At 43.4% G+C, this 24,337-nt stretch overlaps 1 protein-coding gene across 6 annotated transcripts in view; it reads left to right on the top strand.

Moving 5' to 3' along the window:
- AK5 (adenylate kinase 5) overlaps positions 1-24,337 on the top strand; it is a gene marked incomplete at both ends in the record, with an annotated part of 246,350 nt that overhangs the window by 218,156 nt on the left and 3,857 nt on the right. For 4 of the 6 annotated variants that reach the window (XM_079727384.1, XM_079727385.1, XM_079727387.1 and 1 more), the window contains one exon: positions 10,127-10,315. The exons of 1 other annotated variant lie outside the window; for it this stretch is intronic. In XM_079727384.1, coding sequence (XP_079583510.1) covers positions 10,127-10,315 — 189 coding nt within the window. Of the gene's footprint in view, positions 1-10,126; positions 10,320-24,337 lie in introns of all 6 variants that reach the window. One more of the 6 variants, XM_079727386.1, reaches the window with a different exon arrangement.

Raw genomic sequence — 24,337 nt, forward strand, 5'->3', positions numbered from 1 at the left:
GGTTTCAATTTCTCTACATCCTCGCCAACACATATTGTCTGTTTTTTTTACAGTAACCATCCTAATGGGTGTGAAGTGGTATCTCATTGTGATTTGGGTTTGCATTTCCCTAATGATTAATGATGTTGAGCATCTTTTCATGTGCTTTTTGGCCATTTGTATGTCTTCTTTGGAGAAATGTCTGTTCAAGTCTTTTGCCCATTTTTAAACCAGGTTTTTTGGTTTTGTTGTTGAATTGTAGGAGTCTGGGGTATGTTCTGGATTTTAAACCCCTATCAGATATATGATTTGCTAATAATTTCTCCCATTACATAGGTTGCCTTTTTACTCTGTTGATTGTGTCCTTTGATGCACAGAAGTTTTTAATTTTTATATAATCCAATTTATCTATTTTTGCTTTTGTTTCCTGTGCTTTTGGTATCATGTCCAAGAAATTATTATCAAATCCCGTGTCATGAAGCTTTTCCCCTGTTTGCTCTTAAGAATTTTGCAGTTTTCACTCTTACATTTAGGTCTTTAATCCATTTTGACTTAATTTTTATATGCAGTGTAATGTAAGTGTCCAACTCTATTCTTTGCATGGAGATCACCAGTTGTCCCAACACCACTGATTGAAAAGACTGTTTTTTCCCCATTGAGTGGTCTTAGACCCTTGTCAAAAATCATTTGACCGTGTATCCGAGAGTTCATTTTTGGGTTCTATATTATATTCCATTGGTCTAAGTTACTGACTTTATGCCAGTACCACACTGTTTTGATTACTGTAGCTTTGTAATAGTTTTTAAATCAGGAAGTAAGAGCTCTCCAACTTTGTTCTTTTTCAAGGTTGCTTTGGCTATTCAGGGTCCCTTGAGATTCCACATGAACTTTAGGGTGGATATTTCTATTTCTGCAACAACAACAAAAAAATGTCATTAGAACTTTGATAGGGATTGCATTAAATCCGTAGATCACTTTTGTAGTATTGACATCTTAACAATATTAAGTATTCCACGGATTCTCTTACATTTTTGTTTATTTTGATCTTCTAGCCAGTGTCCAGGCTGTAAATAAGGCTCCTGGGGATACTCTTGAACTGAGGAACAAGGGCATCTTTCCTGCACCACCTCTGAATTAGGGCCTCTGCAAGGCCAAGGGTGAGGGGAGATCCAGAGAAGAGGAAGGGGTGGTCGGGGACCCTTGAGGGGCTCCCTGCTTATTGGAAATTGGCAGTTGTGTAAACACGCCATTAAAACACAAGAGGGCAAAACCTTAAAAAAAAAGAAAAAAACACACACACACAAGAAAGATGAGTGCTAACTGCTGCCAGTCAGCAATGTTGATTGAGGTTCAGGCTTCAAGGTGGCAGCACCCCACCAGATTATCTCACACTTGACCTTGCCTGTGAACTTAAGGTCCAAGAGTCCTGGCAGGGTCTCTGGGACAGTCAGGAAAGATCACGAACTTGCTTGGAAGTGCTGGGGAAAATATCCGTTTCAATGTCTTTTTTTTTTAATTGCTCTCATTGGTAGTAGAATATTCTTTGAAACCCCCAAATGGCCAAGTGTGATAAATAAGGTGTAGGGTAAAGATAAGCATACTTTCTGTCAACTACTGTGTGCAAACAACAACAAAATTGTGATCTTTGTTCTCCTTTGGGAACTTTTTAAACTGGGTCTGAAGGCAAATATCTGAACTTAGGCCTATGGGATCCAAACTGTTTGGAGCAGTGACAGCACTGTTGCACTCATGTAGAGCCTCCCAAGGTGACATCTTTAAAGCACATCACTTATGCTGTCTGGAGTCAAAAAAGCTGGATGTTCACCTTGGTCATAGATTAGTGTGAGCCTGGTCACGTCACTCAACTTCAGATTCCTCCTCTGTAAAATAGAGAGAATAATGTAGCTGCCAAATACTATTTAGAGGGTTTTGTGAGCATCAAACGATGTAACACACATAAATGTGTTTCCTAAGCTATAAAAGGTTATAAAATATTATCTACTTTAGGGTCACCCATTTTTCAATCACATTTCATTCAAGCCCATAAATTCCTGCTCTGTCATCCCTTTCTCCTTTGCTTATAACCCAGGATGGGTGAGTTCAGGACTTTAGATGGCCAACCAGTCTATCCCTGGCCTTTGGGTAAATATGAATTCAAATCATCCATACGATCTTCCTAAAGTAAAGCAAAACTTCCTTCCCCACTGTGGGTCCCATTCAGACAGGTTTTAGAAAGTGTCAGATAAGAGGCTTAGCTAGAACTTAGGAGTGAGAAGAGTCATTAACGTGATGACTGGATAGTTTCAACCAATGCTAAAATTCATGATGCACTTCCAAAAATATACAAGTGCCCCTTTCATTTATGAACTGGCGACCTTAAAGTGAGATGTCTACGAAGACAGTCTTTTGCATTCTGCTGGAAGGAGTTTGCAAAGATCAAGCGTGATCTTGATTTGTCCCTGGGTACAGCAATTTAGAAGATTCTAATATCAATTTGGCTTGTATGCAGGAGAACACATCCAGCCCTCCAAAACAAGCACTGCTTTAAACCTGACCAGAACAACAAAGATGCTACAAACACGGAATGAGCCGCTGTTGATTCATTTATGCCCTGAAGGGACCCAATCATTTGTACAGCCCCGTCCAAATTACAGGCAAGCATTTCATTTGAAATTTGGCAAAGACAAATAGAGATGTATGATTTTCCCCAGAGATTCAGAGTAATAAGCCTGGCTGAGAGCACAGTGAGTGTTTTTTGTGTATCTGTCAGGCCTGCGACTCTATTTGAAGCCCATTCAGGCCTACGGATGGTTTTCCAGCCCATAGACGCCTCACCAGCCCTTCTGTATCACAGAGACTGATGTGTCTGATGCTTGGGACCATCTGTGGCTGAAAAAAATCCAGTTCAGTTAGTTAGGCTGATGTTTTTGCATACTATAGCTGATTGCTCTGAAAGGCAGGTCCTTTGAGGATCTGCTTGGCTACCATACAGAACACCATTAAGACCAAGTACAAACTCATGTCCATAACTTAGGGGTAAGTCTGTATGTGCTTTCTCTATTACCACCCTATCTTCTGTTCCCAAGCCTACTTTTCCCCCCATTGAATTAATGATCTGTGCCTTCAGTATCCAACATAGTGTGCTAAGGAAGGGAAGGTTGTCACTGTGTGGTGTGTGTGTGTGTGTGTGTGTGTGTGTGAGAGAGAGAGAGAGAGAGAGAAGGAATATGAAGGAGGAGCTGGGGTTTATAACCACCATCCCCAGCTCCCACCCCATTTGCGAACCCCTGGTTATAGTCACTTCATGGCACAGGCCTGTATTTAGAGCCTGGCTTTATAAGTCCAAGACAAGTCATTTGACTGTACATAGTTCAATTTCCTCTTCTATAAAATATAGGTGGAAAATAGCTACCTCCAGCCATTAAAAAAAAAAAAAAAAAAGAAAGAAAGAAAAGGAATCTTGTCATTTGCAACACCATAGATGGATTTAGAGGGTATTTTGCTAAGTGAAATGAGTCAGACAGAGAAAGACAAATACCTCATGATCTACTTATATGTGGAATCTAAAACAAACAAACAAACAAACAAAAACAGACTCATAGATACAGAGAACAAACAGGTGGTTGCCAGAAGGGAGGGGGTGAGGAGTGGGCAAAATAAGTGAAGAGGATTGAGATGTACAAACCTCCAGTTGTATAATAAATAAGTCACGGATATAACATACAGCATAGGGAATATGGTCAGTAATATTGTAATAACTTTGTATGAGGACAGATGGTAACTAGACTTATCATGATGATCATTTCATAATGTATGCGAGTGTTAAAGCATTATGTAGTACACCTGAAAGGAACATAATATTGTATGTCAACTATATTTCAGTTAAAAAAAGGAAAAATTGCTACCTCAGTGCTTGTTGGGAGGATTGGCTGAAATCCTTGAAATGTGCCTTATATATGTATAAGCCTGCATATGATGTTCAATACATTGTTACAGTTTTCTTTTTCAAAATTATGTATATTTTTTCTGATTATAGAAGTAGGAATTATATAGATATGAGACAGTACAGGAAAATGTAAAGCAAAGACTAACTAACCACCCAGAGATAACACTCTGATGTCTGGTCTTCCGGTCTTGGTTCTACCTATCTTCATGCAGTTAAAATCATACAGGATACATAACTATCTGAATAATAGCTGTTATTTTTTGAGCACTTAAAATGTGCCCGGCACTGAACTAGATGCTTTACCCATGTCATTGTATTAATCTTTACAGTCCTATTCAGGATTGTATTAATTGTATTAATCTTTACAATCCTATTCAGTAGGTATTATTATTCCCACCTTATAGATTATTCTTATCTCAAGGAGGCTGTGTGCTTAGCCTGACTCCCTGGTGTGAAATGGAAATGCTTTCCTGTGTTAACCCAGCATTTCAGCAGCCAAGCTAAACACATGTTAACCGAAGTGAAATGCACGGGTTTGCTCTTGCCTTTTCCTCCCAGAAGCCTCTTAGCTGAAATTCTGCCCTTAGCCTGACTATGCAGATGAGTTTCCTGGATGTGTGGATAATGACAGTGTATCCCTCTGCCTGATTGCTCTGAACTGTCTCATAACACTGTTCATCTATAGAATCAGTGATTCTGTTTATAAGTGCATTCTAATCTTTAGAATGAACTCTTAGCAAAAAAAAAAAAAGGTTATGAGTCTGGCCAAAGAACTTTCTAGTTGGTGTGTCCTAGTGGTTTGGAATTGTGGCAAGCCTTGGGACCACCTTGGGATTTTCCACTTGAGATTTTCCACTCTCTTCTTCCAACTTCCGGTTCATTGCAGAACTTTTTTTTTTTTTTTCTGTGGTACACGGGCCTCTCACTGCTGTGGCCTCTCCCGTTGCAGAGCACAGGCTCCGGACACGCAGGCTCAGTGGCCATGGCTCACGGGCCCAGCCGCTCCGCGGCATGTGGGATCCTCCCGGACCGGGGCACGAACCCGTGTCCCCTGCATCGGCAGGCGGACTCGCAACCACTGCGCCACCAGGGAAGCTCCATTGCAGAACTTTTGAGCTATGTAATGGCAGCACCAGGGCAGACGTTACGGTGGCGATGGGGTGGTATTATTATCAGGGTTGTGTGTTCAACAATGCTGAAATGACCCCATCACCCCTCCTCTACTGAGGTTCCCCAAGGGGATAAAGCTCAGGAGTGAGAGCAAATGGGAAATAGGCCTGTGGCTCTGTTGTTAGCCGGGCCTTACCTCCCAGTGCAGTGAGGCTGGTAGACGTGCTGGAGCGTACGACTTAGGCTAAAAGCACGGGTGGGGCCTCTGACTCTTTCTAAATTCAAATCTGACCAACAGGGGCTTTTACGAAGTGCAAAGGGATGAAAATGAATCTTGCCAGGCCCACATTAAATAACAGTAGCTCACATTTATGCAGTGCTTGAAATGGGCCATGTATTAACTCATTTAATCCTCGGCAGCCATCCTATGAGGCAGAGACTCTTGTCATCCTCATTTAAAATGAGGCAACTGAGGCACCCAGAGAGAACAAGAAAGCTGGTACTCTGAACTGTCGAAAGTTCCTGAATGGCAGGACCCTGCACACTGGTAATATGGCCTAACCCGTGTCCTGACTTAATCAGAAGAAAACTAAAGTGGGGGGCAGAGGAGAGCAGGGAAAACGCCTCCTCCTGTTCTACCTGCTGGAATTCTCCAGGCAAAGCCATCATCACAAGTCAGCTGACACCCTCATCCTGGGGCTGCTCTCAGCTGGAATGAGTGCGGATCCCAACTAGATCCCCAGAGGCAGCGAAAGCAAGTTTCCGCAAAATAAAACTAAATGGCCTCTGACACCGTCCACTTCTTTTCCTACTACCCCACCCTCCTCTCCTGGCTCCACTTGGCCCACCAGGCATCTGGCCAGAGTCCCATTCTGAAGGCTCTGGCACCTTCCACTAAGGTGAAGTCACCAGGCTTTGGAGTTACACGCAGCTGGCTCAGGACTGTCCCTAACTAGCCCTCAGTGATTGGGGGCAAATTAACCTCTGTGGGCCTCCATTTCCTCCCCACGGGGGTTAGGGCGATGGCACAGTGCGCCCGCTGCTGAAATGTTCTTACATATCTCAATGCCCTCCCAAGGGCACTTGTGCTCTAATAAGGGTCCCCTGAATACCCAAAGGCCATGAAGAGCCCAGCACTGAAGTGGCAGAATTCCAGGGAGCCAGCAGGGGAGTGCTGGGGACATGGAATTGTCCCCAAGTCTCTGTGACTCATCCAGACAAGGACAGAGTTCTCTGTTCTCCCCTCCACGGGATGTTAGAGCAGGGGTCCCCAGCCCCCAGGACGCAGACTGGTACGGGTCCTCAACCTCTTAGAAACCAGGCCACGGCAGGAGGTGAGTGGCGGGTGAGCGAGCGAAGCTTCATCTGCCGCTCCCCATCGCCCCCCATGGCTCCCCATCACCCCCCGTGGCTCCCCATCGCTGGTATTACCACCTGAACCCCCCACCCCCTCTGCCCCATGTGTCTGTGGAAAAATTGTCTTCCACGAAAGCATCCCTGGTGCCAAAAAAGTTGGGGACCGCTGTGTTAGAGGCTAACCATGGTCCAGGGAAAAAAGGCAGAGCTACTCCAAGGGACTTTCTAAAGAAATATATCAAAGCGTTTTGAAAAATGATTGAATGGTATTTCACTCAAACATTTCAAAAACTTTTAGGTGTTAAAAGCATCAGTGGAAGAAATGAGCTCTGAAGCCATGAAAGGACATGGAAGAAACTTAAATGCATATTGCTAAGTGAAAGAAGCCAGCCTGAAAAGGCTACACACTGGATGAGTTCAACACTATGATATTCTGGGAAAGGCAATTCTATAGAAGCAGTAAAAAAAAAAAGATCAGTAGTTGCCAGGGTTAGAGAGGAGAGAAAGGGAGGAATGGATAGGAAGAGCACAGGAGATCTTCAGAGGGGTGAAAGTATTACATATTATGCTATAATGGTGGACCATGACATGATCCAACTGTCAACCCATAGAATGTACAACACAAAGGATGAACTTTTATGTCAACTATGGACTTCAGTTAATGCTTCAGTATTGTTTCATTAATTGTAACAAATGTACCACCCTAAAGACATCATAGGGGAAACCAGGGGAGGGGAATTATATGGTAACTTTCTGTACTATCTGCTCAATTTTCCCATAAACCTAAAACTTAAAATCTATTAATTAAAAAAAAAAAAGAATCAGTGGTACAGGCCACTTCCAAATGGAATGGCTGCTCGACAGCTTTTTATGTAGGAAAGGAGTGCTGACTCCAGGAGAAATAGGTTAGGTCAAACCCCAATCTTGGCACGAGAGCAGCTTCTCAAGGTATTATTTTGTGAAGAATCACCTGGGGATCTTCTTAAAATCCAGAGTCAGCAGGTCGAGGATGGTGCCTGAGCATCTGCATTTCTAACAAGCTCCCAGATGAAGCCTGTGCTCCTGGTTCACAGCCCACACTTTGAGAATCAAGGTGGAAGCTCCCTCTCTGTCCTGCACTTATTTCGGTTCATTTATTGCCATCTCCTGCTCAGACACACATTATCTCTGTTTGTACCTGAATGAGTCCCTGAAGTGTCGTCCGTGTCCTCACAACTGGCCTGAAAACCGCCACAGTAAGAAAAATCACCTAGTCTCCAAACACAACCCCGGCCGGAAACTGCTCCAGGAGCCAAACTCTGTAACTGAGCCCTAGGCTGCCTCCCAAGCTCGCCCTCTGCTGGTGGACAAGGGTCATTGTCTTCTAAACTTTCACCCAGCTTTCTTACTGCTCAAATGCTCTTTTTTTTTTTCTTCCAATGAATAAAGACAGAGAGTTAGATGACATGTTCCAGAGGTTTATTTCACTCTTCTAGACTTTGGAGAATTTTTCCACTCTGTTTCTTAAAGTACATCCTTCAGAGGGGGTAGATAAATCATTGAACAGCACTTACTGACAACTTAACGGCTCTGCGTGTTGTCTTAAAGTCCTCCCCTACCCTGACTTTGTTCCCATCCCTCCCAGGCGCTTTCCATAGTGGGACGATAAACTTTCATTTACATTGCAAGATCAGAAGAGAGCAACAATTTCTTTTGATCCAGGGTTGAGATTCGTAGTGGAGGCAAGGTTGGTATCCTCCAGAGACAGACATCAGAAGCAAAAGACACTTTAAGGGAAGGATGGGGAGATAGGGAGAGACACACTACCGATCATACACTATCACTCATTCATGAAAACATTTCTTTGTTACCTACTATATACAAGACTTGGGATCAGGAGCTGAGCATTCCTAACGCCTACACACAAAGAGATCATAGCCCAGTACGGGACATAACATAGTGACTGATACTTACCAAGTGTTTCCATATGCCAAGCGATCTACTTACATTACCTTATTTAATTGTATTTAATCCTCACAGCAATTCTGTGATCATCCTCATTGAACAAATGAGAAAGTTGGGGGTGCAGAGAAGTTGAGTGACACCTTTAGTTAATGATGAAATCAGGTAACTTAAAGAAACAATTTGTTATTTTCTCTCATAGGGTTTTGGGGGTTGATGGGCTCAGCTGGCTGGTTCTCACTTGAGGTCCTTTATTCAGCTGCAGTCAGATAGTTGATAAGGCTGAGTAGACATGTCTGGAGCAGGGGCTGGGATGTCTACAACAGCCAAGGTCTGGTCAGGCATCTCTGTCCACATGGCCTCTCTGTATGGCTAGCTTGGGCTTCTTCCCAGCCTAGCAGTCAGAGTCATTGGACATCTTAGATGGCAGTTGACCAGGCAGGAACTGCAAAACTTCTTATGATCTTGCTTCTAAAAGCATGTGGCTTTACAATAGCCAGGACATGGAAGCAACCTAAGTATCCATAGACAGATGAATGGATAAAGAAGATGTGGCACATATATACAATGGAATATTACTCAGCCATAAAAAGAAACGAAATTGAGTTATTTGTAGTGAGGTGGATGGACCTAGAGACTGTCATACAGAGTGAAGTAAGTCAGAAAGAGAAAAACAAATACCATATGCTAACACATATATTTGGAATCTAAAAAAAAAACCAAATGGTCGTGAAGAACCTAGGGGCAAGACGGGAATAAAGATGCAGACCTACTAGAGAATGGACTCGAGGACACGGGGAGGGGGAAGTGTAAGCTGGGATGAAGTGAGAGAGTGGCATGGACTTATATATACTACCAAATATAAAATAGCTAGCTAGTGGGAAGCAGCCACATAGCACAGGGAGATCAGCTTGGTGCTTTGTGACCACCTAGGGGGTGGGATAGGGAGGGTGGGAGGGAGACACAAGAGGGAGGGGATATGGGGATATATGTATATGTATAGCTGATTCACTCGTTATACAGCAGAAACTAACACACCATTGTAAAGCAATTATACTCCAATAAAGGTGTTAAAAACAAATAAATAAATAAATAAAAGTTAAAAAATAAAAGCATGTGGCATCATTTCCACCATGTTCTGTTGGTCAGTTACAGTTCAGCTCAGATTCAAGGAGGTAGAGGAATGGGCTCTATGTCTCAATGGGGGGAAGAGCTTAAAGTACATGGAGGTAATGAATCAATGAAGACCATCTTGGAGACAAGTCACCACACCAGGATTTGACCCTCAGCAGCCTGACTCGAACCTTTGTGTGCTCAACCATTATGCTCTACTGAGCACCACATAGTACAGACACAGCCACATTGTGCTCCTGGTGGCTCATGTAAGATATAGTGGTGGACAAAGAAGGAGGTGATTAGCTTGTCTCAGTAGGTCAGGCAGGACTCCCAGCAGGAAACACCACACACGCACACACACACACACACACACACACACACACACCTCCCCTCCCCTTAGTGTGGAGGACAGGTTGTGACTGCATTGGGTAGCATTCTATACAATCTCTGCATTACATGAGGTGACCTAAAAGCTGAGCACAAGAGACAGCTCTGAGGCAGCCTGTGGAGAGCCGCTGACGTGGAAATAAGGAGCCGTGATGTCCTGTCCCAACTCTGCCACAATGTAGGTCTGGGACCCTGAGAGGAAGTAGAAGTAAAGAACTAAGGATCCCAGGTCTTTCCAGAACCTCGCTGAGTGGAATTTCTGAGCATGTTGTGCCCCCTCCCCATCCCCAGATTGGAGACCCTCGCTTGGTGATCTGTATGGACTGCTCGGTAGACACCATGACCAACCGCCTTCTCCAGAGGAGCGGGGGCAGCCCGCGCGCGGATGACAGAACTGCTATCACCAAGCGCCTTGAGACCTACTACCGGGCCTCCATCCCCATGGTTGCCTACTATGAGATGAAAACACAGCTACATAAGGTGAGTCACCTCACAGCCCCCCAAAATGAACCAGCCACCCACTTTTTTTTCAAAAAAAAGAGAAAAAAATAGGAAATTTTGGTTAAGGGATCTTGGAATTAGAACTGCATATAGCTGCACAATTTGGGCCAAAATATGAGTCCCTTACTCTCTTCACTTTTTTTTTTTTTTTTTTTTTTTGCGGTACACGGACGTCTCACTGTTGTGGCCTCTCCCGTTGCGGAGCATAGGCTCCGGACGTGCAGGCTCAGCGGCCATGGCTCACGGGCCTAGCCGCTCCGCGGCATGTGGGATCTTCCCAGACCGGGGCACGAACCTGTGTCCCCTGCATCGGCAGGCGGACTCTCAACCACTGTGCCACCAGGGAAGCCCTCTCTTCACTTTCGTATGTCATCATATGGACCATGAAAAGCTGACCATACAATGTTTATAGATGCCATTATGGTTGCTGGAAACCAGTCCTATTTCCAAGAAAGAGGGAGAGAAGGAAGGAGGAAGGGAGGGGGGAGGGAGGGAGGGAGAAGGGGAAGGGAAGGAGGAGGAGGGAGGGGGAGGGGAGGGGGAGGGGAGAGGGAGGGAGGGAGGAGGGAGGAAGGGAGGGAGGAAGGGAGGGAGGAAGGGAGGAAGGGAGGAAGGGAGGGAGGCATGGGTGAGGCATAAGTTCTGCTTCCCAGACCTCAGCTGCATAGGAGGATCCAGAAGGTGTCGTCTAGATCTAAAATTCAACAACTTTGCATTTCTAGATTTTTGCCTAGTTCATAATTGGCCTTTGGCTGCCTCAGTTTCTTGCAATGACTAGTGTTATTGGGAGAAGCAGCATATGGGGCCAGGAGAGCAGATGAGGTGAAATAATGAGGAAATGGGTGGTGTCAACTCAATGATCACGAGGGCTAATCCATGCTGAGTCCCTGTTAAGTTCACGAATTTGGGAAAACTACCCAATCCCCATTCATTCACTCATTTAATAGCTATGTATCAAGCACCTCCTATGGACCATCCACTGCCCTGGTGGTTTGGATGCAGGTGATAAGATGCAGTTCTTGCCTGCTAGAGCCTTGGGTTTAGTAGGGGAGAGAGACACATCTGGGATCACCATATGGGGTCAAAGCGAGCACAGAGTGAGTTCCAAGGGCCCTTTAACCTGGTCTGAGGGGAGACAGAAGGCACTGAGGAAGGTCACCAGAGGAGAACTAAGCTGAGCCCGAGGTGTGGGTGCCGTACGGGGAGCAGGGCACCTCACACAGAAGGAGCTTGGCTGTGACCTATAGTGGCCAGGAAACGCGGGACAAGGGGTGGAGGTAGAGAGGCAAGCAAGGACCAGATCAAGGTGAACCTATCATAGGAGCCCATAATTATCCTGAGGATGATGACAGGAACTACCAAAGGGGACAGACATAGTCAGGGTTTCCATTTAGAAAGCTCCCTCCATCAGCCTTGTGGAGAATGGGTCCCAAGAAGGTCAGGCCAGGAGACCACTGGGAGGCTGGGGAGTAATCCAGGAACCAAACCCTGAGGACCCAACGCAGAGGAGAGAGAGTGAACGGCTACTATCTGCTTTTCCCAGGAAGTTACAAGGAGACATCAGTCAATCAATAACAAACTTGTCTCGGAGACAGCTACATGATCCATTCCTTGGGGGAAACCACTGATAATGAATTCTTATCTTCTGAGCCTGTTAATGGTCCATTTTCCAGACTCCTATGAACTTAGCCCTGTGTCGAATCTGAAAGGTGCTCCATGATTTAACTCAGAGATGTCATGTATGTGACATGAGAGCTATCATCCCTGCCTTCTGCACCCACAGCAGACACTGCTACGGCATCGTGGTGCTTTCCTCAAGACCCAGACGTGGCCTCGTGAGGTTGATAGCACAGCGGGCCAGGCATCTCCTTCCGATTGCTAGGACTTGATGAGCAAGACGAATCCTATTTGCTGTACATCATGTAACCTCCAGTGGCTACATAAAAACAAAGACCTAGATCATTAGAAACAAGCAAACAAAAAGTGCACTATGTAAGAGCAGGGTCGTAAGAATTCAGGTGGCAGAGGCCTTTCCAGGATTGGTGATTTCCACCCTTCGTGCCGCCTAGAACGCACATGGAAATGACCTTCCACTTTCAAGATTTGCAGAGGTGAGAAAAGTCCCTAAGAAATTCAGAGTCAGAAAAGCCCTTTTACCTCTCTCCTGTATTATTCCAGCCTAAATTCTACACACTCACAAGTGATTGGCATGTGCATGCGGGGCTAAGTGAGTTCTCAGATAAAGCTGATTTCTGGAATCCTCCTTAGAAATTTAATATCTAAGTTAACGGGAAAGGGAGTTTCCAGTCCCACGCGGCTCATCTCTGCAGCTCCCTGCCCCGGATTTTGGAGAGGCTGGCTGTTGGGTCTGTGGTGAGGTAACATGTATGATCCACTTGGCAAATATTTAAAACCACTCCAGCCCTGACTCCAGAACAGCGTGGGCTCCAGCCCTCAGGACTCCCAGAGGGCCTCTCTGAAGAAGCTGCTTTGTCCCTGCCTCCGCCCCGGGACTGTCCTCACCCATGCAGCTGCAGAGATGAACAGCCTTCCTCCCCCACCTGGAGTAGAGACAGCACAGGGCGGCCTAGTGCTAGCCCAGGGGCCCAGGGAGGTGATAATGTTTTGCAGGTGCCCCATGGGGCTGGCCAGCAGCTCGGGCCACAGAGGGGGACTGGAGGAGAAGCGAGAGAGCAACCCGGCTTGGTTTCCATTGGAGGTGAAAGTCTCTGTCCCTTTGCGTTCTCTGGCCTTCTGGGCTCTTTCCTGGTCTCCGAGCATCAGCTTAATTGCCTCCTGATTTGAAGTGACAGCCTGTGTCTTGTTCCCGCAATGCTCTTTGGATTCTTAGTACCCATTCCCTGTCTCGTTGGTTATTGAGCCCAAGGCGGGGCTGCTCACTCTCCAGGTGGGCTCCTGGATCATTTAAGGAGTTTTCTTAAACTAGATGGGGGTGGTGAATGCACTTCAAGATGCAAGTGAGATGAATCAGTAGCTCAGTGAGATTTCTTTAGGAATTAGAGCTGCCCAGTGGTCCAGTCCAGAAACAGAGGACCCTCCAAAAGCACTTCCCTCAGACCTCAGTGTTGCCCAGTTATGTTTACGGTCGATCCATCCCCTGACACCTTTATTGCCTAATGATAATCAGCCCTTTTGGCCACCAACTAGCTGGAGAAGTGCAATGAAATTTCAAACAAAAGTAATAAAAAAGCAAAGCAGAACTTTTTTTTTTCTTGGTCTATCAGTTTTTTTGTTTTGTTTTGTTTTGTTTTTACAACTTTATTGGAGTATAATTGCTTCACAATGGTGTATTAGTTTCTGCTTTATAACAAAGTGAATCAGTTATACATATACATCTGTTCCCATATCCCTTCTGTCTTGTGTCTCCCTCCCTCCCACCCTCCCTTTCCCACCCCTCCAGTCGGTCACAAAGCACTGAGCTGATCTCCCTGTGCTATGCGGCTGCTTCCCATTAGCTGTCTACCTTACGTTTGGTAGTGTATATATGTCCATGCCACTCTCTCACTGTGTCACAGCTTACCCTTCCCCCTCCCCATATCCTCAAGTCCATTCTCTAGTAGGTCTGTGTCTTTATTCCCAAAGCAGAGCTTATATAGCCACTGCCTTATTCTTTGTCTTTGTTATGCCATCATCATACAATAAAGTTAGAGCTTCTTGTAACATAAACCAAGGGATAGAAGCATATGTGATCCAAATGGATCCCCTGACCTTCCGTTTTCCTCTCTCACAATGCCAGCTTTGCGCTGCATCTAAGAAAGAATTAGAACTTTCTTCCATGTCACTCCATTCCTCCTTGCACTCAGGGCAGACATCATTAGTCAGCTGTGGTACTACCTTCCTACCCAGTCTGGACGCTGCCTCAGAAACTTTCTCAACACAGCAATACAGGTAGTCACACACAACTCACTAGAGTTGACCTGTAAGAGAAAGCTTTTTTCACCTTGAGGGAGAGAATTTATTATTGAAGAAATAATTGAAATGTAACATTTTGAAGTGAACAGCACAGTAATTGTCCAGAGGTTGCCTGGTAGAGAGAATACTGGCCTGGGTATAAGAAAACCCAAGCCACAGTGGTGTGAATGAGCTTCGGGAACTTGGTGAGTCATTTCACAGCTAAACCTCTCAGCAGAATAAAATGGATGGACAGAATGGGATCTCCTGGAATACCCTAGGTCTCTCACTCCATGCTTCTCAGGGAAAAAACCCAAAAAACAAAAAACATATATTTGTAATCATAAAAGTAACACATACTTGTTTTAGAAAATATAGAAAACTAGGTAGTCCTATCACTCAGAGGCAAACATTCTGGATTATTTCCTTCAAATATTTTGGCTATAAATTTTTAAAGCATGATGGTGACCACAGGTATATTCATGAGGTTGTAGGTAAGAGGCACCAACCCTAGCTGGCCTGACCTGAAACACGGAGCTTACTTGTAAGGTTATGTGAACCGAGGCTGAAATGCAGCAGGTCCAGGGAGCCCGTGGGACCAGGCTTCCCTAGGCTCTTCACACCTGTCTTTCCCTCCTTCTCTCTCTCATCTTGATTTTTCTCTTTCTCTGGCCCAGAAGCTAGAATATGGCAAATGTGCAGCTCCCATGTTCATGTTACCACAACAGCTCCAAATTCCAGAGAGAAATATTCTGATTGGTCTTGTTTTGCTCCAGTCCCTGGTCCTATCAGCTATGGCCAGGCAGGCGGGGTCACGTGGGGCTTTTTTCACTTGTTGTGGCTGTTTTATTGAGTACATAGCACGTGTGGAGACACAGCAATAAACAAGACAAAGTCCCTCACTGAAAAGAGAAGAGCAGTAGACAAGAAAATAAAATAATTGCTAATAGGATTAGATCTATGAATAAGACAAAACAGAGTGACTTGTTAGGGATGGGGACTTTAGACAGGTGTTTGGAAAGTCTCTAAGGAGGTAGCATTTGAATGAAGACCTGACTAATAAAAACATGGTTGCATGGTTGCCTGGGACTCTTCCCTAAAAACTGAGGGGAGAACAAGGGATTTCCAGAAAAGAAGATCTTGTGAACTGGGAGAAATTCCAGAAATAGCTTCCTCAAGTGGCATGTACAGAAATGTATAAATTGATATTTAAAACCTCTCCTTTTGCTAAGGATAAAAGTAACAACTACTTTTAAAAAAGAAACTAGAAAATTTAAGAGCATAGAGGTAAAAATTATCCAGAATTCTTCGACCAAAATATAATCATTAATGAACATTTTGGTATATTTTCTTACATTTGTGCTTCTTCATTTTTTTTAAATAAATTTATTTATTTTATTTATTTATTCTTGGCTGCTTTGTTTCTTCGTTGCTGTGCAAGCTGTGCGTGGCTTTCCTTAGTTGTGGTGAGCAGGGGCTACTCTTCGTTGCAGTGTGCGGGCTTCTCATGGCAGTGGCTTCTCTTGTTGCAGAGCATGGGCTCTAGGTGTGTGGGCTTCAGTAGTTGTGGCACACGGGCTCATAGTTGTGGTTCGTGGGCTCTAGAGCGTAGGCTCAGTAGTTTTGGTGCACAGGCTTAGTTGCTCCGCGGCATGTGGGATCTTCCTGAACCAGGGCTCGAACCCGTGTCCCCTGCATTGGCAGGTGGATTCTTAACCACTGCGCCACCAGGGAGGCCCTCTTGATTTTTTAATGTACTTTTTGCTCATGGCATCATAAGCCCAGAAATACCCCCAGGCCATAGAGGAAGTGGTCCTGGTAACAGATGATATCCATCCCTGGGTTATTTATTAGTCTTAATCAATTTAACACATAAAAAGAGAGGCCAATGACTCATTAAACATGCATTCAACAGATGCAGAAAATCCAGTTCCTTGGCAACTTGGCTATTGTAAAGGAGAAAATAAGTTATTCGTTCAACAGTTCTTCTGCTGCAGTGTCCCAACTTCATAAATAGCTTAGCCATTTTTAGTAAGTCCCAAAATACAGCTGTACCCATTTATTGTTCTGGGTAGTCATCCAACCTGGCAGGAGACTTCCTGTGAACTGAGGGATAAAGAATGAGAAATGTAGTTGCTGCAACTTCCATGAAAGGAGTGGAAGCAGAAGGCAGCATCGAATCAAATTTTACCCCTTGGATGCAAAATCCACTTGATAGCCCTTAGCCAAGTGCATTCCTAAGATAGGAGTCTAGCACAAGGCAAGGAAAAACTCAGATTACTTTTATACCTTGAATTCTCTGTACTCAAATTCTTCTTTCAATTGGCTAAAATAACTCTTGACCTAATTTTTAGTTCAATCTCTCTACGAATACCTGAGAATGTCACTATGGTGGTTTGTTACACAAATAACCGTTTCACTGTATATAAAATTTAGGTCACAATATTTCTCTATGGCAAGTCAGTAAACGTTGCCCCATTGTTTTGAAGCATTTAGTGTGCTGGAAGAAAGGCAAAAACAAATTTGGAAGTAAACTTTTTTCAACTAGTATCTTTAAAGAAAAAATTTTAATGTTTTTCCGTGTAATTTAAAACTGGAGTCCAGATATAGATCTGCTTTTCAGTGATTTTCAATGGCATGACAGTTTTTTTTAACTCAAGAACGTTTGCTGTATTTTTTATGTACCACTGTTCCTTGTTTTTCTCAAGAACACCTAACTCTCTTCCTTCTACCCCAGGGCTATTCAATGGAAATTAAATGTGAGCCATATGTGTAATTTTAAATTTTCTAGTAGCCACAATATAACATTAGTTTCAGGTGTACAACATAGTGATTTGAAATTCAAATACATTACAAAATGATCACCATAATGAATCTAGTAACCATCTGTTCCCTTACCAAGTTACTACAGTATTGTTGACCTAATTCCTTAGGCTGTATATCACATCTCCATGACTTATCTATTTTATAACTGGACTTATCTATTTTATAACCTCTTAATCTCCTTCACCAATTTGGGCCAACCTCCCGAACCTCCCTTCCCCTCCCTTCTGACAACCACCCATTTTCTCTCTGTGTCTATGAGTCTGTTTTTTTTTGTGTGTGTGTGTGTTTTTTAAAGAAGATGTTGGGGGTAGGAGTTTATTAATTAATTTATTTATTTTTGCTGTGTTGGGTCTTCATTTCTGTGCGAGGGCTTTCTCTAGGTGTGGCAAGCGGGGGCCACTCTTCATCACGGTGCGCAGGCCTCTCACTCGCGGCCTCTCCTGTTGCAGAGCACAGGCTCCAGACACGCAGGCTCAGTAGTTGTGGCTCACGGGCTTAGTTGCTCCGCGGCATGTGGGATCCTCCCAGACCAGGGCTCGAACCCGCATCCCCTGCATTAGCAGGCAGACTCCCAACAACTGCACCACCAGGGAAGCCCCTATGAGTCTGTTTTTATTTTGTTTTGTTTGTTTGTTTTGTTTCTTAGATTCCACATATAAATGAGATCATGCGGTATTTGTCTTTCTCTGTCTTGACTTATTTCACTTAGCATAGTATCCTCTAGATCCATCTATGTTGTCACAGATGGCAAGAGTTCATTCTTTTTATGGCTGAGTAGTATTTCATTGTTTATGTACCACATCTTCTTTATCCATTCATCTACTGGTGGACGTTAAGGTTGCTTCCATATCTTGGCTATCGTGAATAATGATGCATATATGTTTTCAAATTAGTGTTTTTGTTTTCTTCGGGTAAATACCCAGAAGTGGAATTGTTGGATCACGCGGTAGTTCTGTTTTTAATTTTTTGAGGAACATCCATATTGTTTTCCACAGTGTGTGCAGTGATTTACATTCCCACCAACAGTTCACAAGGGTTCCCTTTTCTCCACACCCTCGTCAACACTTGTTATTTGTGGTCTTTTTGATGATAGCCATTCTGACAGGTGTGAGGTGATATCTCACTGTGATTTTGATTTACCTTTCCCTGATGATCAGTGACATTGAGCATCTTTTCATGTGTCTGTTGGCCAACTGTATGTCTTTTTTGGAAAAATGTCTATTCAGAGCCTAAGTAGAGGGTTTTTTTAACCCATTAATTTTCACTTCCCTTTCTCTCCTTGTTGCCCTGAGAAGAGTTCTTCAACATGTAGAAAAACTTTGGGATTCCCTGGATGCCTGGCTTCTTCGATCAATGCCCCACCTCAGCTGAGTTTACTTCTCAGTTCTGAGTCTGAAGCTTTCCTTAATTCAATCTGGACCTGCCCTGGTTGAGTGCTACTAGCAACCTGGATTTGGAGAAAACTCTCCCTCCTGCCCGCTGGCCCAGGAGAAAGGAAGGTACATGAAGGAGAGAGTGATCTAGAGAATCCCTGAGGTTCTATCCTCCCGCTTGACAAATGAGGCATAAATCTTCCATCTGTCTCTGAGAGACTTAAGAAACCCATTCCTTATGAGTCTGTTTGAAATACTCTTCTCTCCACCCCGCTCCCTTCCTGATTGTCAGGGCTTCACTAGATTCCCGCAAAGAGCTTTTGGTTTGGTACAGTATTCTTTGCACCCCTGTGGTCCTGTTGAACTGAGCTGTGCTCACTGCAGCCTTGTCTCCTCCCAGGACAGCAGGCAGAAGAGAACGCCAGACTTTTGTTCTCTTCTGTACACATTCCTGATTGTCTTCCTCTGTGGTTGCTCTCATCATACGGCGGGTTTAGGTTTTGCTTTTACCCAGCTCAGGGCAGTCCCTTCACTGGGGTCCACCCTAACTCAGAACCTCTGCGGTAGTCACTGCCACGGATTCTACCAGCAGAGAACTGGTGCTGTTCCATCTAAGGTCCTTGATATAGTCCGAAGACATTTATGGGGCATCTCCAACGTCCAAATGCTGGGTGGTTAGTGCTGGGTATTCAGAGAGGAAAAGAGACAGATGAAACTCTGCACCCACAGCAAGGTTGTAAATGTGTCAATAGTAATAGAATTTACAGAATGCTCCAGGTCTTTGGGAGCAAAAAAGCTTGGGTCTGGAAAGGTAGGTAACAGCTTCAGAAAGAAGCAGACATTTGAGCTGGGTCCTAAAGGATGAGCAGAAGTTCGAGCCAGATGGAAGGGAGCAGACCAAGGCTCTGACATGAGAAGGAGACCAGTAGTGCTAGCACAGGACGTAGTGTGCACAGATGGATTAAAGTGGGGGGAAGACTTGACTAAAAAGCAAAGTAGAGGCTTCATTCCTCCTTCATACAATAAATATTCTAGATCAGCATTGTCCAACAGGGATATAATCTGGGCCAAATAGGTAATTTACAATTTCCTAGCAGTCGCATTAACCAAAAAAATGTAAAAAGAAACAAGTGAGATTAATTTTTAACCTAATATAGCCTAAATGTTATCATTTTAACATGTAATCAATATAAAAAATCATTAATGTGATGGTTTTATATTCTTTTTTCAATCTATGTCTTCAAAATCTGGTTTTTAAGCATATCTCAATTCAGATTCTAAATTTTCATCAGAAATACTACAATGGTATTTGTATGTCATAAAATTTCCAGTTGAAAAGGTAGATTTCACATACCCAACTTGTTCAAATATATTTTTTAATGTTCCAATAATTGAGTCAAATATTAGTTTTAAAAGTTAGATTCACTTTAATTATAGAATATCAAAAACTTAATTCCTCATTTATACTAGCCACATTTCAAGTGTTCAGTAGCCACCTGTGGCTAGTGTTTACTGTATCCTGGATAGTTCTAGCCTCTTCTAGAAAGTTTGAACTAAGTACTGCAAGTAATGAAGGGAACCACTAATTTCAAGCAGGGACATGGCTGATCAGATCTGTTTTAGAAAAGTCACTTTAAGAAAGGACAGTTTTTTGTTTTTTTTGTTTTTTCATGTCTGTGAGAAGATCTGTTAGTCAAATTTAAACTACAGACAGAATTGAGAGGAAGAGAAAGAAGGAAAGGGAGCAGCAGGTAACATTTTAAATGGACAAACTGCTGGTACTTTGGGAAGTCCTGTGTATAGAACCATCATTAATGTGCAGATTATGAATCATCCTTGTATTTTTGCTAAAGCTTGTCCTTAAAGCTCTCTAAAGTAAAGGTGTATGTAGTCCTCCTTCTTTCTAAGGCCTTGAGAGTGAGGAGGAATGTGTGGCCTGACCAGATCTCTGAAATGGACGACTCCCCAGGGGCAGCCTTTTCCATGACCCCGACTTTGGAAAAGCACATCTAATGATTGTCCAGAGACGTGCACAAGTGCTGCATGTGAAGGGCTTGGCCGTGGCTGGGCACCACGCTCTCCTCTGGCTGTGAGGGATCCCTGTGATGTAAGGCTCTGTCTGGTTGAACAGAGGACAGGGTTAGAAGAGGAAAAAGGTGGCCAACACCCACACAATCATCATAAAACACTCAATAGCAGCTTGGTTTTTTCCCAGGAGCCCCATGGCGCCAATGAAACTCAAGCAATGTTTTGACAGTGTGGGAAAATTCAGGAAAAACACCCCATATGGGCAGTGTTTGAACCAGCCAACTGTTTTTTCTTTTTTAACATCCTTATTAGAGTATAATCGCTTCACAATGGTGCGTTAGTTTCTGCTTTATAACAAAGTGAATCAGCTATACATATACATATGTTCCCATAGCTCTTCCCTCTTGCGTCTCCCTCCCACCCTCCCTGTCCCACCCTTCTAGGTGGTCATAAAGTACCGAGCTGATCTCCCTGTGCTATGCAGCTGCTTCCCACTAGCTATTTTATATTTGGTAAAGTATATATGTCCATGCCACTCTCTCACTTCGTCCCAGCTTACCCTTCCCCCTCCCCGTGTCCTCAAGTCCATTCTCTATGTCTGCGTCTTTATTCCTGTCCTGCCCCTAGGTTCTTCGGAACCTTTTTTTTTTTTTTAGATTCCATATATATGTGTTAGCATACAGTATTTGTTTTTCTCTTTCTGACTTACTTCACTTTGTATGACAGTCTCTATGTCCATCCATCCCACTACAAATAACTCAATTTCATTTCTTTTTATGGCTAAGAAATATTCCATTGTATATATGTGCCACATCTTCTTTATCCATTCATCTGTCTATGGATACTTAGGTTGCTTCCATGTCCTGGCTATTGTAAATAGAGCTGCAATGAACATTGTGGTACATGACTTTTTTTTTTTTTTTGTGGTACGCGGGCCTCTCAATGTTGTGGCCTCTCCCGTTGCGGAGCACAGGCTCCGGACGCGCAGGCTCAGCGGCCATGACTCACGGGCCCAGCTGCTCCGCGGCATGTGGGATCTTCCCGGACCGGGGCACGAACCTGTGTCCCCTGCATCGGCAGGCGAACTCTCAACCACTGCGCCACCAGGGAAGCCCTACATGACTCTTTTTGAATTATGGTTTTCTCAGGGTATATGCCCCAGCCAACTGTTTTACGGTTCATAAATTCATAGAACTAAGGAGTAGACAAAACGTGCAATTCCCAAGGTGGTGTAACTACTTTCCTAATTTGCAATCTGTTCTGCTGATGGCTGGGCAGAAATACTATCTCTGACTGCTCTACTTTTCCTTCCAGAAATCAGGTGAAACCTCAGAAATTTAATCATATTTCCTGTTCACTTGCCTTTAGTTTTTTATTTAAAAAAATCTTTTGTATATTGATCAGGGTATCACTTACTGCAGGATTTTATAAGTCTCAGACCAAAAGTGATAAATTCTTCAAGTCAGAAGCAAATCCACTCACCTGGTTTTCAATTAAATTAAATATATTAAAACCTCATATATTCTGACTCTGCTGATTCAGAATTGGAGATCCTTTGGGAAAAGATCACGAAGCTTACTTTTACTCTCCATGGGAAAAGAGGGTTGCTGTAAATTAATAGTATCACATTGATTACGGGGTGAAAACTTACCGTATGTGGGAGGACATCTTATTTTCGAGTTTGCACAATTGCTGAGGAAGTTATCTTCACACTGTACAATTAGTATGCTAATTACACAGGATTCTTATCTGTTCATCAAGGACTAAACACTAGCACCTTGTGAGCTCATTTAAATTTGCTAAAGTTGTAAGCACCGAGAATAGTTCCTATAGCTTAGAAAGCACTTAGGAAGTTGGTTCTTTTCCATTTCCTATGAGTTCCACAGTTATATATGAAAATATAAAAGCCACTTGTTGTTCTCTTAAAATATTCCCCATGTGGGAATTAGATGAGATTCAGGAAATGATCAGGTCATCTCTGAAGAACTGAAGGAGAAATCTGGAGAGTAGACAAAGGGCTTTGATGCCACTCAGTTCAGTTGGGCTCTCTTTTGCTCCATAAAAATCCAGTCTATACCTCCCCCACCACACACACAGAGCTTCTATAAGAAAAAAGATGTTATCTCATTGCCTCTCAATTTTTATTCTCAGAATTCTGCTTCTTGGGCCTAATGAGGGTATCAGATTAACTTCATATATTTCCCACTCACCCAAGTCAAAGGCTGCTTTTTCCATCTAGAAAAGTCTGATTATTTGATTCTGTCTTGAAACCTCCTCATGTCTGTGGGCTCCACAGAGGCACACACCACAGCACGTGACTCTGGATGGCAATGAGCAGCTTTCTTTTATTTAATTAAATAAATAAAGGCCTGGATTTAAGCCACAAAGCAAAATGAAGAGGGAGGTTTTGGATGGAAATAGAAGTGGGAGATGGCCCAGCTAAAGCTCCGGGGCATGACTCACTCCTTCAGCCCAGCTTGCAGCTTCCCCCAAACATCAGCCTTGGCCTGATTGACAAGATCCCGCTGCAAAGCCTTCTGCCTCCCAGTCTCAGACGTCAGAAAGTATCAAGTGTCGCCCTTCAGATGCTTGTGCTCATTAGCCCTTGTTTCTGAAACCAAGTTGCCCAGCTTTTACAAGAGAGAATCCATATCTTTCTATAAAGTCCAGATAGTGGGTCAGAAAATGGGCTCCAAGAGTGTGTTTCTGCTCCTACAATAGCCTGTTTCTGTGAGGAAAGGGAAGAAGGAATGGGAAAATGAGGGTACTTTTTTTAATTGAAATATAGTTGATTTACGATGTTGTGTTAGTTTCAGGTGTACAGCAAAGTGATTGTTATATATTTATATTCATTTTTTAGATTCTTTTCCATTATAGGTTATTACAAGATATTGAGTATAGTTCCCTGTGCTATACAGTAGGTCCTTGTTGGTTATCTATTTTATATTTTTAATTTTTAAAAATATTTATTTGTTTATTTATTGGCTGCTTTGGGTCTTAGTTGCGGCACACAGGATCTTTTGTTGCAGCACGCGGGCTCTTCATTGCGGTGCGTGGGCTTCTCTCTAGTTGTGGCACACAGGCTCTCTAGTTGTGACACCCGGGCTCAGTAGTTGCAGCATGAGGGCTTAGTTGCCCCACGGCATGTGGGATCTTAGTTCCCCGACCAGGGATCGAACCGGGGTTCCCTGCATTGCAAGATGGATTCTTAACCACTGGACCACCAGTGAAGTCCCTGGTTATCTACTTTACATAAGGTAGTGTGTATATTTTAATCCCAAACTCCTAATTTATCCCTCCCCCATGCCTTTCCCCTTTGGTAGCCATAAATTTATTTTCTATGTCTATGAGTCTATTTCTGTTTTGTAAATAAGTTCATTTGCATCATTTTTTTTAGATTCCACGTATAAGCGATATCATATGATATTTGTCTTTCTCTTTCTGACTTACTTCACTTAGTATGATAATCTGTAGGTCTATCCATGTTGCTGCAAATGGCATTATTTCACTCTTCTTAATGGTTGAGTAATATTCCATTGTATATATGTACCACATCTTCTTTATCCATTCATCTGTCAATGGACACTTAGGTTGCTTCCATGTCTTGACTATTGTAAATAATGCTGATGTGAACATTGGGGGGCATGTATCTTTTCGAATTATAGTTTTCTCCAAATATATGCCCAGGAGTGGGATCACTGGATATCTAGAGGATACTTTCTAGATACCTATCTAGAGCCAATCTCTGAGGAAACAAATGTTTCTGTTTGATTATGTCAACCTATTCCTTAAAAACCATTACCCGACTCCCCATTATTCTTATATAATAGTCTATTAGCCTCTTTATAGTCAACCTCTTTTT

Source organism: Hyperoodon ampullatus, assembly GCF_949752795.1.
Source record: "Hyperoodon ampullatus genome assembly, chromosome: 2".
Lineage (NCBI taxonomy): Eukaryota > Metazoa > Chordata > Mammalia > Artiodactyla > Ziphiidae > Hyperoodon > Hyperoodon ampullatus.